This window comes from Kogia breviceps, chromosome 12 (assembly GCF_026419965.1).
Source record: "Kogia breviceps isolate mKogBre1 chromosome 12, mKogBre1 haplotype 1, whole genome shotgun sequence".
Lineage (NCBI taxonomy): Eukaryota > Metazoa > Chordata > Mammalia > Artiodactyla > Physeteridae > Kogia > Kogia breviceps.
Window position 1 is genome coordinate 78,996,824 of NC_081321.1, and position 15,055 is coordinate 79,011,878.

The 15,055-nt window shown below is 38.2% G+C and overlaps 1 protein-coding gene across 1 annotated transcript in view; it reads right to left on the reverse strand.

Moving 5' to 3' along the window:
* Positions 1-591: 591 nt before the first annotated feature.
* The window catches only part of LTA4H (leukotriene A4 hydrolase), a 28,652-nt gene continuing 14,188 nt past the window's right edge, over positions 592-15,055 (reverse strand). Inside the window, exons 7-19 of the mRNA XM_059080286.2 lie at positions 13,767-13,839; positions 13,133-13,273; positions 12,264-12,287; positions 11,700-11,770; positions 11,140-11,251; positions 10,441-10,585; positions 9,365-9,468; positions 8,861-8,931; positions 6,808-6,862; positions 4,791-4,886; positions 2,651-2,733; positions 1,930-2,034; positions 592-995 (exon numbers count right to left, since the gene is read on the reverse strand). Coding sequence (XP_058936269.1) covers positions 878-995; positions 1,930-2,034; positions 2,651-2,733; positions 4,791-4,886; positions 6,808-6,862; positions 8,861-8,931; positions 9,365-9,468; positions 10,441-10,585; positions 11,140-11,251; positions 11,700-11,770; positions 12,264-12,287; positions 13,133-13,273; positions 13,767-13,839 — 1,198 coding nt within the window. The 3' untranslated portion in view covers positions 592-877. The remainder of the gene's footprint in view (positions 996-1,929; positions 2,035-2,650; positions 2,734-4,790; positions 4,887-6,807; positions 6,863-8,860; positions 8,932-9,364; positions 9,469-10,440; positions 10,586-11,139; positions 11,252-11,699; positions 11,771-12,263; positions 12,288-13,132; positions 13,274-13,766; positions 13,840-15,055) is intronic.

A 15,055-nucleotide genomic window follows, 5' to 3' on the forward strand; every position in this document is an offset into this window, starting at 1 on the left:
CTCCCCCTACCCTGTATCCTTAATATAATCCTCCTTTTCCTTTTCTGACTTCTAGTCATTGAGGTTGCTGTCACTTACAATCAAAGAATCCTAACTAATACAACAGTGGTTCCCAAACTGTGTGCTGAGGCACCTGGGGGCACTGCATTACACTCATAGGGGTTCTTTGTGACTCTCTCACTTGGATAAAGTTGTTGTTATTTTTATCTCTTTCTTTCTTTGTGCTGTATGCTGATTATGGATGGAAAATGTTTGCTGACCACTAAGGAGATGAGGCTGGTTGAATAGACTGTCGGGTATAACTGAGGGGAGAAGCAGTGGTATTCAGGTTGGCCATGTGACCCTAACAGTCAGGAAAACAGGACAGCAGGTGGATTCGGGTATGAGAAACAGCGCTCCCACTAGTTGATACATTTTTGTAAAAGGGAATTCATCCTGTGTCCACCAGCTGGGTGATGAGCAAATCTAACCAAGTATTCATCTATAAGGTTATTTAAAAAGCAAAATCCTAATTATGTTGAATTTTGGGTGTGCAACAGATGCAAATTAAAGAGCTCAAAATAAGAGGTAAATAACATGTTGACATATCTTGTGACCATAGTGGGAGAAAATGAATATGAAATTTATTAAAATATCAACATTTATAAATCAAAAGGTTAAGCTTTGCTAAAATTCACTTTACAAAGAACATGCCACCAGGGGTAGGAGGGGAGATAGATCAGCTTTATTTATGAAAAAAAAAAGAAATCACTGACCAAACAATAAAAAGCCAAAACTAAAAAGACATTTTTAGTTACAATGTGAGCTGAAATTTTGTATTTCTTTATGAATTCAATTTTAAAAAGAGAAAAGTCTTAAATCAGCAATGGACAGGTCCTTAATCCACTTTTAAATCCTTCCCCACAAGCATGGAAGTCACGGGGTGCATACACGCCTTGTGCTCTTGGTAGGTACAGATGGCTTGATCATGGGATTTGTCAAAGGCAGCAAGGTCCCTGCATTAAAAAAAAAAAAAAAAAGGAAGAAAGAAAGATGGATAATGACTTGACTTATTTTAGCAAATTTTATTATACTTGCAAAGCAGACAGATTAATAATAGATATTTATGTCTTGGTTATATTGTTTTCAGAATTCCTGCCAAAATCATAGTCAAAACAACTTCACTGAGATATTCTTAAATTGTATCTTGTTGCCAAGATACAACTTTTTTCACTTTTACCAAGCATTCCTTTATTATATGTCAAGCAACCTATTCTACCTTATTGCAACTTTTTTTTTTTTTTTTTTTTTTTTTTTTTTTTTTTTTTTTTTATACGCGGGCCTCTCACTGTTGTGGCCTCTCCCGTTGCGGAGCACAGGCTTCGGACACACAGGCTCAGCGGCCATGGCTCATGGGCGCAGCCGCTCTGCAGCATGTGGGATCTTCCCAGACCAGGGCACGAACCTGTGTCCGCTGCATCGGCAGGTGGACTCTCAACCACTGCGCCACCAGGGAAGCCCCTATTGCAACATTTGAATCAAAAAGGTTTGGCTTTACCTGTTTGATCCTTCTTGCATTTAATTTCAGACACTTTTTTCTTGTCCATCCCTACTCGTCAATTATCTTCTACTTGCTTCTAAAGATCTTTTTGTGTATATAAGATTATCTTCGATTTATTTTCTTTTCACCAGGGTCTAACCCTATTTGGCCCATAATAGGTAATCCATATATAATTCTTCTAAAAAACTAATGAAATCATCTCAAATTTTAAATATTTAGAAGTGTTAATTCCTATTCCAAAATTATATCTATAATCCTTAACAAATTTAAAAATATTATTTTTAAATTGCCTTTTTCAAAGTATTTTAGCAACATCAAAAACATCTGTTTAAGATTTTTCTTCCCCATTCCTTATATAAAGTCAAAGCATAGTGAGACTTGGTTCTTACTTGAATAAGGGTCGTGTAAACTTCATCCTTCCTTGTTCAGTCGCCATTTTTAGAGCCAAAGGAATTGCTTCCTCCCATTTCGATTGAATGCAGAGTCGTAACCATCTAAAAGGAGGGTTTTTAGGGGGTATGGGGTAGGAAATGAGGAGGAAGAAGAAGGATATGACAGGTATATCTGAAAATTACTTTTGTAATGATGAATAATCTCATTACAGTTACGCTGTACACCACTTTATATTATGTCTTTATTCTGAGAATCTCAAATCCTTATACATACCATTTAAAAATTGGAGAAGAGAAAGAAGAAGAGTTTGTTCTTGAAAAAGATCATATGTTTTAAAAGGTTTGGATTATGTAGGTGCTCATCGATTTAAGCTCACGCTACAAATTTGAATTAAAAAAGATGAACAGAATCAAAGATTTCTAACTATTCCCATTTCAGAGTCCAATGGGAAGAATGCCTATTTACCAATGAATCCTTAATTCTAATTTTTTTAAAGGCAAGAGAAGCTTAGAGTAAATTCTAACCAAAAAATTAGTACTATCATCTTACAGATATTGCAACTATTCCTTAAAGACCATTATAATTATGTATATAGATGCAGTAAATTTGAAAAGGATTTTTCAAGACTCATGTATGTCTCATACGCTGCTTTCCCTTTCTCCACTTTTTAAACTAGTTTTCCACTTGCTTCCACAGAGACAAGTTAAAATGATGTACCTGAATCGTATTTCAGAATTGTTAATGGCATTGAAGTTGTACACCTCTTGCATTCGCTTTATGTGTCCCAATGGAAGAGGTGCCTAGAGCAAAATAAAGAAGTGTAATGTATCATTTCAACAGGATTCCTTGGAAGAAAGGAACTGGAGAGAAATTCTTAGCCAGATTAAAATCCTCAATATTTTATACAATAGAAATAAGTTAGATAAAAATAAACAAATGGCACACTAAAATAAATTTTGTGCAAATTCATTCTGAATAAGGATATTCTACTAGGAGCCAAGGGATAATTTAATTTGCGAGGTACATGGAGAGGTAAATGAGAAGTACGCTCTTCAGACTTTCTGGTATATGTAAACACTAACTTTCCGAACCTCTCCAGAGTCTTTCAAGTTCTTCCTTATATCTTAAATATCTTAAATTTATTCTGGTCTCCAGATTCAATCACTGTTAATTTTTTTCCTCACTGATTCCCCCAGCTTTATCTTTGTATGTTTCCTCCGAAATCCCTTTTGAATGATCTATACCCCTACAAAATAGCAGTTTTTAAACTTTTATATCACAGACCCTTTTCAGAATCTGATGACTAATACGGACCCTTTCCTGAGGGGGGTGGGATACATTTACCGTATAAACACAAAGTTGTATGTACAGTTTCAGGGGGTTCATAAACTCCCGCGCCCAGGTTAACCCGCGCTAAAGGGAGAACAAGCTTGGGTGGAGGAGAGAAAGCAGCGCTCAGGGCGGCAGGCGGAGCGTCGGCGGTGCCCGCGGGATGCGGGCGGAGGAGTCACGAGGTAGACGGACACCGCCCGCTCCAGCCGCTTCCGCGTCTTTACAGAACGCTCACCCCACACTCGCCTCTCACTGACTGCTGGACCCTTCCCAGATTGTTTCGTTTCAACCAATCTCCAAGTCCAGCCGGGTGGGCCAGCTGGTTAAGGTCACCTCCTAGGTCACCTCGTTACTTTCCCACTGTTGGCTGTGCCTGCTCGCCACTCAGCGCATCGTGCTTTCTCTCTTCGTGGTTCCAGGCCACACGGCAGGCGGGGCTACAGAAATGTGTGAACCCGCGGTGATGGCTTCGTGCACTAATGGGTTCTCTAAGACTCCCGTTGCTTTAAATTCCTGTTCCTCATTTTGCATCAGTTCCACGGGAAATTCTGTTCAAGGTCTTCTTCCATCCCTCTCAAGGTCTTTAGACCTAAGAGCTCCCTGTCATGCAATAGTAAAGACCCCTATCACCATCTCCCTCTCAACATACAGCATCTCCTCTCAGCTTCGCATATTCTTTTAGTTACCTGGCTTTGAAACCTTCAAATCTGCTTGGACTCCTTCCTGTTAACCCCCAATCCAGTCAGTCCCCAAACCCCCTGCTCCATCCTATGTGTTCTCCCTCTCACTGTCCTGTCCCTTCCCTTCCCGCCAGCTCCCTCCCGCCTGTCCTGTGCTCCTGTGAGGCTCCCAACGAACTTCACCCCCAGCGTTCCTCATGTCAATCCAGCCTCCCCAACACCAGCGGAATGGTCTTCATTATCCACCATTTCATCAGATGACTCTCTTGTTAGACACGTTAAATCCTCTGCGACTGCCTGGAATCACATCTAACATCCTTAGCCTGGCATTCAAGACAGCACGTCAGATCCCAGCAGTCTTTCTAGCGTTCTCTTCATTAACCTCTTTCCCAGGGCCACGACTTCCTCCTCCGGCCACGCTCTGTCACTTGCTGCTCCTTCCAACTTGAATTTCTATCTCCCTGCAGACTCTGCTCTTCTCAAATCAAGCCCCACTCCTCCAGAATCCTTCCTGATTACCCCAGTGGAAAGGGAGTCCTACTTCCCTTTTTTCTCAAATGACACCTAAAAATCCCTCCTTTTATTGCTAAATTTTGCACTTGTGACCGTTCCTACTAGATTATAAACTTTTTGAGGACCCGGCATATTTCTTTCTTACGTATTTTTATATTCACAATACTAAACATAGCAGGCGTTCAACAAATGTTTTTAAGTAAACGAATGGATTTTACCAAACCATTTTTTCTGTTAGTTTCCACATGGATATTTTTTCCAAGTGGGGTTCAACCATAAATGCTGTGCCTTAATGCCCATTTTAACTTCTAATATTTTGAGCTAGTACTTACTTTCTGGAGCATCTGTGCTACAAATTCATTCACCTGATGAGAAGAGAAGTCTTTTAGGTCTGCTGAGCTGAATGAATTTAAATCATCTTCTTTGCCCTGAAACAAATGTTGCCTGATTACCGCCATTCGTGTACGATTCAATAATATGTATTGGTTTATCTGACATAAAAGTAAAAGTTAAGAAAGAGAAATACAAGGATGCATAAGATTATAAAAAATAAATTTGAACGTTAGCTATTTTAATCATTCTGAGATGGCGTCACTATAACTTAGAGCTGATATGACTCCTAAATCTATATTACTTAAGAAAAATTAGACTATTAATAGCAACAGTGGGGGAAACTTTTGACAAAGTATGTACAATTCATGATATATAGATTTCCAAAGCAAAGAAGTGCTACAAAAAGCATGTCAACTATTTATAGGCCAATTTGAAAATTTGGGTAAATAATCAAATTGCATATTCTTTTAAATATCACACTAATGAACTCGTAAGGCCACAAACAGATCTTTCGCTTCATCTTCACACATTCTATTTTCCCCACTTAATCTTGGAAATCATTTAAGGAAAAAAAAAGTGGGTCTGTGCTTTTCAATTTAGGATTCATTGCGAATTATCGTTGAGGAAATGATTGAGGAACATTAAAAAAAGGCTTATCAAAATAAGTATTTAAAAAATCTTTTAAAATAGTTTTTAAACTAGGGTTTCTTTTAACTTTAAAAGAAATATATGCAAAGGTTAAAAAAAAAATCAAATAGGACCAAATGAAAAATTCCTTTGCTCTTGCTCCCTGTCTCCAAGTCCCACTCCTCAGGAACCTATATTAATATGTATATCCTTCCAGAAAATTTAATGTATGCATATACATCCTTGTAAAGAATCATTATTTTACATCTTCCTCCCCCTTCAAAACACCCTTAATATCAGAACTTCCTCCCTCTTTAGAGCCTCACCTAAATATTAGAACTTACAGATCTCATTCTCTGCTCAAAAACATGCAAATTTAAACTACCTATTTTTTTTTTTTTTTTTTTTTTGCGGGCCTCTCACTGTTGTGGCCTCTCCCGTCACGGAGCACAGGCTCCAGACGCGTAGGCTTAGCGGCCATGGCTCACGGGCCCAGCTGCTCCGCGGCATGTGGGATCTTCCCGGACCGGGGCACGAACCCGTGTCCCCTGCATCGGCAGGCGGACTCTCAACCACCGCACCACCAGGGAAGCCCTAAACTACCTATTGAGGATATATATATTAGTGGTAAAAACAAAGAGCAGGGGAATGATAAACCAAAATTTATGGTCATGGTTACATGGCAGGGCAAGGTGGGTAGAGAGACGGATGAGATGGGGAGGGCAAAGTATTGACAGAGGAGGTACATATGTGTACAACCAGCCTACTGCCCTGATAAGACGTTGTTAGATTTTATATTCACTTACAAAAAAATCTTGAAGTTAGATCTAAAAAGTCAGTAATGTTCTAACTTTGTTATGAGAATCTCCAAAAAGATGTTTATATTTTATTTAAAATTAGGGTATCTTTTGCCATGGTTTCTTGTTCCATTTTCCCGATTTGCCTTCCTCCTGATTTGGTTTCTCTTCCTTCCTCTGACCCTTAATGGGTCTCCCAAGACCTGGAGGTTTCTACTCCTCTCTCTTATTCTCCACACCCAGACAAACTTTGGTGCAAACTATCATACCTCCCTATCTCTTCTTCTAAGAGCCCATTCATCTTTCCTAAAAATCACTTACTCTCCTCTAAGAGGCCTATATTCCCCCACCCCTTTCCCTTTTAAGAGCAAGAAAAATCAGAACTAATACCATCAACATCCATTTGTTTTCCCCCTCAAACTTAACTTTACACTTTGAGGGCTGGTATAATATCATTTTGGATAAACTTGACTTAGGAATAGTAACTCCAAATACATGAGTTCATAAGTAAAGCACCACTCCCCCACTTCATTGAGAAGAGACACATTTGTACAATTCGAAAAGGAGTCAAAAATCATACAATACTACTCACGGTAATCCATCTTTGACTTAAGGCAATACAAGCATTGGTCAGAGTCATATCATAACTGCAAAGATTCAGAATATTAGAGATTACATTTTATAAAAAGGCACATGCTTTTGCATCAGTGCCATTTTGAAGTTACAGAACATACTTAAATTTCAAAGTTCTTTGAAAATAAAGATAAACAATTCCAGAGTGATGGAAATAGGAAATCTTCTACCTGACTTAAAGATTACTGGTATCCTCTAAGAATACAGAAATCCAACTGGATACCAAATTAATGAAACCCTGGTTTATTCTTTGGAGAGAATGCCGAAACGTCTCAGCAGAGACTGTCACATGCTTCTGCAGTGTATGCTGAAGGGGCTGGGGCTGAGTTGAGCATATTGCTTCCCGGATGGCAGGAACAGTTCCAGTCACTCAGGACAACATGGTAAACACCACAAAGTCCTTGCTCTCATGGCCTTTCCTTTCTGTCGTCCCAACCATCTAAACATCCAACAGATCTGCGAGCAACTGCTATGTGACAGGCACTGTGCTAGACAATGGGGAAATAACGGTGACACCCTTGGAAGACTCCGAAATCATGTGATTTTGATCCTCTCTTTTCAGAAGAAAGCAGAATTCACAAACTCTGACCATTAAGCAAAGCAAGTTATGCTAAGGTTTATGTGTTCTCAACTTGGAAAACAAATCATGCATTTTGCAGCAATGGAAGAGACCATGTAATGTGTGCAAAATTCTTGTAAAACAACCCTCTTTGTCCATAAGTCATGCATACTTGCTGTGAAATGTTACTGTTAGAGAACAGACGGGTACCTGCCCTGCAGGGCCTACATGAGGTAAGTTTTGATTAGAAGTGACCACTGAACTTGCTTTCAGAGAGTTTGTGCCCTGGGGGAGATAACAAAGGGGTCAGAGCAGTGACCTTCTTTGAATCAGCTTCCAGTTTATCTTCATGAAGTAGGCTGTGGACAGTAGGCAAGCCCTTTTGTTTGCCCTCAAGACCAAGTGGGACCAGAGGTCCTTGACTGTGCAGGCAGTTCATCACCTTCAGTTAGAACATGACTTAGCACTGATTTCATAAGGAACACCAGGAGAGTGAAAAAAAGACCTTTGGCTGGTCTGTTTCTTGGTGCCTGAAACTTCCTTCTCATTGTAATGAAAAAAATTAAATAAGGATTAGCCCAGAGAGGGGAAGCAACCCTTACTTAGGGCAAGGTCCTAAGAAAAGTAATGAGTGAATCAGGTATGAGCCCTGTTCTCATGGTGCTTCAACGTAGTGAAGGAGAAAGACTTAATACTCACTCACACAAATCTAAGATTACGACTGTGGAGCTGTGAAGAGGCGACACACAGCACTGAGAAACCCGAATCGGGAGACTTGACCTAGTTAGAGAGGTCAAGGACTGCTTTCGTGAGGAAGTGGTTCTAGAGTTGCGATTGCAATTAAGTGGGTAAAGAGTACTCAGGGTAGAGGGAACAGCAAGTTCCTGGCTGCAACATGGAGTAGTTAGCATCTCCTAATACGATTCTTGGAAGACCAGGGTTCAGGTCCCAGATTTGAGGAAGGTGCTTAGTTTAAAAGACAGTGTAATGGAGCGTTTACGACGACGAGGATTTGAATCTCAACTCTCATGACTTGCTGTGCAGCATTCGGCAAGACATGTTACCCTAGCTCAGCCTCATGTGCCTCCTCTGGAAGTAAGGTGGTAACTCACAACACTGTTGTAATGAGGAACATGATGCTTCTATGTTATTTTTCTTACTGCAAACGTTTTCAAGGAAAGGGCAATATCTTTTTCTTTTCTGTATCTCTCACCATCCTTGTGCAGAAAGGAGGCACTCAATAATGACCTGCAATGAGCTGAACTAATTTATATTTATAATATCATGGAAATGACTTTTTTGACCTCAGGGTTAAGGTTCTAACTCCTAAGAACTCAACTCTCATCACAAACTAGTAATAGCTTAAGGAAGGCATAAAACCCTTTCAGATATTTTGAGGAGCTCTAGGATTTAGGAGAATGAGAAGGAAAAGCATTAGTAGGTAAGAACTGACTTGGGCTTCACAGGGGGCAGTCCAGGAGAGTACAGCCAGGCATTCCAATCAACTTGATTTAGAATATCAACCTGAGAACAGAAGAAACACCCAGTTTGCTACAGAACAATCTTTTCTCTTGAAAAACAAAAAATCTAAAACTGACTTTTAGGACCTCAAATCTATAATTTTGTCTACACTGACATGTCAAGATAATTTCTAAGTCTCTTTTCTAAAATAAATTTATGTTAATCAGTAATGTTCTTTTAAATAATTAAAATAGGAAAATTAAGTACACACACAAATTTCTGAAACATACCACTGTAGATTGCTCTGAAATAGGAAAATTCTACACATTAGTTCATACTGTTGAGATCACATTTTAAACAGGAAAACACTGAATGAAAGATTGAATCTTAAATTCTAAACTAATATTACTATTAAGTAATTCAAGTCAACCTAACAAATAGCCATTAAGTAAAGATATATTGAGCATGCACAATAAGAAAGGTTTTAAAATCCAACCTTATCTTTAAAGTGGGAATACAGGAAATCCTTCCAGTCATCAGTGGTTATGCTCTTGTAGGAAAATTTCTCAACATAAGCCTTTAAGAATCCTAGGAAAACCTCTAAGAGTTTTTAAAAAAAAAGAAGAAAAGAAAAAAGAAGTCAATTAATAGAAAGGTAATTAGTTAACACATTTTTTGGTACCTTGCATTGTACCAAACCACAGAGAACAGAGAACATTCAGAAAATAGGGATACCAGTGAGGACTTTAAGAGTAAAAGAATGTTCAAAAACAGAGGTAGGACTTAAGTTGTACCTTGAAGAACATACGTAATTTGTTGGAAGGCAGAAGAGAAATCCTAATTAGAGGTAAGGGGATGACACAAGACACAAAAAAGGAATACACAACACAAGTTCCAAAACCAACAACGTTTGTATAACTTGAAAAGAGGAAAATAAGATTGGACAGACAGAATGGCTCCAGATGGGGGAGGGCATTCAAAGTCCATTGACTAAGGAGAGTACTTTTAAATGCCCATCAATGGGGAAGGTTACATAAACTCAGCACACATATAGAATGAAATACTATGATGGCATTAAAAAGCACAAGATAGATTTGTAAGTTCTGACCTGGAAGGATGTATGTAAAATATTGTTGAATTAAAAAATAAATGTAGAAGAAATATATAGTATGATCCACTTTCTGTAATTAAAGTAACTATATGTATATCTATATATGTCTGTCTGTTCACTTACACTTTGAAAAAGATCTGGAGCCATACACACCAAACTGAAGGACTCTCACTTATGACTCTTACAAATTTCTGTACCACACAAAATTTTTTTCAATGAGCACATACTAGTTTCCTAATTTTTAAAATACTGACGAGCTTTTTATAAGTCAAGCAGCATAATTTAGAATGCAGAGGTTAGTCAAGGTTTTAAGTAGAGAGGTAACATTACAAAACGATACAGATCTCTTTAGCAGCTACATAAAAAATGAACTGGAAGAATAAAATGGAGCAAAAGCAACAGTTAAAAATTCTTTCTATTACCCTCAAAAAAAAACAATCAGAAAAATGCCAACTGCTTGCCTGGTCCTCCAAGAAGCTGTTCAAGGTAAAAGAGTAAAGCAAAGCCCTTCTCATAGGGAACTGAAGAATAAGCCACATCAGGGTCTACGTTCGTCAGATCAACCACAAGTTTGGTGAAAGGATGTGTCTCTCCAAAAGTCTTTATCTGTCAGACGCAAAATTACAAGAATGTTCAAATATGAAGTCTGGTTACCACCATGTACACAAGCTAGTAAGAAGTGTTACTACACCCAGTGGCATAACTTTAGGGGAATTTAGAACTTAAACTAGACACTGGAAACTGTAGGATATGTTAGTACACATTTCTGGAAGTCTGTTAATGGAATGCCTACTAGCATAAGGTTCCGTGATATTTCTTGCTCAATAAAAGACTAGAAAAATGTTTTAATGCCTGGTTAGCAAATTCAGCTCTCAGGAGAGAGCATTTAAAAATGACATAAATACACCAAATAAAATTCAAACAGAGTAACCAACTATATTATTGCAAAGCCCCAGTGAGGTCCTACTGGTCATGAACATGACCTTACACAGGATAATGACTAACAGGTAACAGCAGAACATCATACCAGTATCTGCTTGACTTCCCACACTGGTAAAAATGACTTTCTTAGTGCCACTGAGTAAAGCTGCTTTACAAACTGAATTTTTGAACACCTACACAACTTGGGATGAATGCTTTTAAAAGTATGACTCATTTACCGAATTCTGGAGTTCTCCCCATCCTCCCAGAGCATGAAAATGTCTGAACTTTTCACCAAACAACCGTCCACAAATGTGGCGTTCCAAGTATACAGTATGTCCTTCATTTAACCTGAAAGTAATTGAAAAATAAAAACACGGACACAGCTGAGAGAAAAAGGCACTGCAATCAACAAGATATTTTCTTTTTGGTGTTTCTACAGAGCAAAGCAATTGTAAAGTATGAATACTCAAGTCTAAGCAGACTGCTCTGCATGGCTTCCTTGCATTCAGTTCAGAACAATGGGAAGCCCAGCCCAGAAGATGGAAGCAGGGGAAATGAAGCCAGGGCTCTGGTTTTCTGTGTCCATGTATTAAAATTTGACCATACCAGGAACCAAACAGCATCAACTGAAAACCTCTATTCTACCTGACATTGTGATAAGTATTACAGAATTTTTAAAAAATCCCTGTCTACCAAAGAGATGATAACAAAGGTATACACAAAAAACAATTCAAGGTGGTGGAAGGCAGGGAAAGAAATCAATAACAAGAACCAATAAAGAAATAATAAATCTTACCAAAAGTGATCCCAAGTTTTGTTGGTCACTAGATTTCCTGTCCAACTATGAGATATTTCATGTGCAATAACCTAAAGGAAATAGTGGAAGTGATTAATGGTGAAATTGATTATCTTAACCGAAAATAACTCATTATGTAAGCATTCTAGTTCTTCCAATTCCACGTTGTTCAATTTATTTTTTTCCACATTGTTCAAGTTTTTTTAACATTAGCTGAGATATTCAAGGAATTATTCAGTTCAGCAAAAAAAAAAAATCACAATTTAGCCAAAGATAAAAATATGTATAGTATAGTTTACAAAATTAGAAACAATATTATTTAGAAAATAATAAATGGATACATCACTCCATTAAAAAATATTGCATAAACATATGAAGAGATCAAACCATAAAATGTTATTAAATCTGTTAAATCCTACTGATTATGTAGTAATGTCTTGCAACTAGAATCCCCAAGTTATCTTTTATAATCATGTCTTCAATATAATGACACAATGGACATTTTAAAATCACTTGACTTAATACTTCTTGAAGATAAGACCATGATAATACATTTTAACTTACGTTGGAGAGTGACTTGTCACCTGCCTAAAAAATAAGAAAATTACATTAGTATTTCAGAAATCAAATTACAGACTATATCTAAAAGACTGCCTACGTCAAGACATAGTATTCCAGCATTTATGGTCCACTGTATTTCTGCTGTGGCACTCCAAAGAGTTCAAAAGCAACATGTACTGAAGAAATTTTTTGAAATGCAGGATAAAACATAGCATTATTCTTTCTCTCCCTAATCTTGGGAATTTTTCCAATACCACAGGAGCCAGTATACCTGTCTCTAATTAACTTGCAGGAAACATTTCTCCTCTTCTATTTTTTTATATCCACTCTTAGGTACCTTCATTCTCTCCTTATTACCTGCAGTATATTTAAGAAAAGTCTGTAGTGTCCTATAGTGTGTTTTACTTATTTAGCTGCTAATCCATTACTCACTTGGTTCTAGAAAGGGTTTAAAGTAGCGAACAAAGGCATATAAAATATAGCTATATACTGTGGGCTAATTCTTTCCTAGTTATGGTAAACTGAGTTTTGTTTTGTTTTTTAACCCATACCTATATGCCAAGTGTAAATGGTATAGTTTCTTTGGACACACAATTCATCAATAGACTGTTGTTACACAGCCCTCCTCCCCCAGCATCCCAAGGCACCTTGAACACTATATTCTTTTCTCCCAAATGGCCAAATTATTTTCTTTAGAAAGTTGAGGTGATGATAATAACCACAAGAAGCAGTCAAATAAGAAACACAGGTTACATAAATAAAAGACTTTTATTGTTTTAAAAAGTCTTTATAATTAGGAGTCTAAGGTTCTTCATATCTAGGTTTATGTTTGAGGAAAAGTCAACTTCAAATGAAGAGAAATTTACACTTACCAGCAGAGTAGGAGTTACAAAAGTGAGGCAAGGATGTTCCATGCCGCCATAAGGGAAGGATGGCGGCAGGACTAGTAGGTCATACTGCCCCCAAATATATGGGCCTCCCAGATCTTCTGCAATTTTAAGCATAGATTCAGTCTGAAAAATTAATATATATATATTTGTATGTCTTAATCAATGCCATAATAAATTTCTTAAAAGTGTACATTGCTTTCTGTGAAGGCTACGAGTTAATGATGCTTATTTTAAATGAAAATGATACCCCAAAATGCATCAACTGCAAACACCTAAAATAAGATATACTAGTTGATTCTTTTACATTACTTAAAAGCACCGCATTTCATACTCAAAATCTTAAATCTACCATCTACCACAGTTATTAAAAAGTATAACTTTGGGCTTCCCTGGTGGCGCAGTGGTTGAGTGTCCGCCTGCCGATGCAGGGGACACGGGTTCGTGCCCCGGTCCGGGAGGATCCCACATGCCGCGGAGCGGCTGGGCCCGTGAGCCATGACCGCTGGGCCTGCGCGTCCGGAGCCTGTGCTCCGCAACGGGAGAGGCCACAACAGTGAGAGGCCCGCGTACCGCAAAAAAAAAAAAAAGAAAAAAAAAAGGTAACTTTATGACGAACCTCAGAAAATTCGTAAGCAGACTTTTCCACCTGCTCTCTCTCAGACCATACCAATGTCCTTGGGCCAATCTGCCTGCAAAATGGAAAAGCTTAATAAAAATGAAATTCAAAGCAAATTACTCACCTGGTTCTAGGAACGATTTAAACTGTTGTACACAAATCCTTATAGAAGCAGTGTGATGTACTACGTGCTTATGGGGAGGAGGTGAGGCTAAACGGCTTCTCTGAGGTACAAGCCTCCTGCTGTGAATGCGGCCATAAGTCTGCATGTCTATAAGGGGGTGCAGTCTGGGCCACGCGAAAACTTGACGTGAAGCAGCTTCAAAGGTTAGCTTACTGGCTCTGGTAAGACCTTTAGGGATCTAGTTTCTTCCCTCAATCTTACAACTATAGAAACCCAGTCACGGCTCAGTAAGAGATTATTCCAGAAGGGGGTGGATGTAAACTCTGTTATGCACTTGAAGGTTGAACACTTTTAAATAAGAAGAAACAAACAGAGAGAGACGGAAATCCTGTCACATGCTGTAACATGGAAGAAACTTAAGGACATTATGCTAAGTGAAATAAGGCAGTTACAGAAGAAAAGTACTCTACGATTCCACTTAGGAGGTATATAAAGCCGTCAAACTCAGAGAAACAGAAAATAGAACAATGGTTACCAGGTACTGGAGGGAGGTGGAAATGGGAGTTGTTGTTTAAAGGGTACAGAGTTTCAGTTTTCCAAGATGAAAAAGTTCTGGAGATCTGTTTCATAACAACATGAATATACTTAACACTAGTGACTACTGAACTATACATTTAAAACTGGTTGAGACAGTAAATTTTGTGGAGTTTTTTTTTTTTTAACCACAATAAAAAAAGAAGAAACAAATAGAACTATATATCACTTATATAGGACTAGAACTCAAACATATTTTTTTTCATGTAAATTTCATCTTAAAACTGTTATGCAATGCCAAACCCCAAACAATAAGTCTTTGCCTTGATATCCTGGCCCAGAGAGGCAGTGGATTCTAGGGCAGGGCCTCTCAAACTTCAACATGCATACAAACTATCTGGGGAGGTTGTTCAAATACAAATTTTGATTCAGTAGGTCTGGGGTAGGACCCAAGAACTTTCATTTCTAACCAGCTCCCAGGTGATGCCAAAGCTATTGGTTTGTAGACCACAGTGAGTAGCAATGGTAACCAGTGCTAGCCAATATAAATGAATGAGAGCCACAAATGTGAGCCACGTGTGTAATTTTAAATTGTCCAGTAGCCACATTTTTTAAAAAAGGCAAAGGGAAG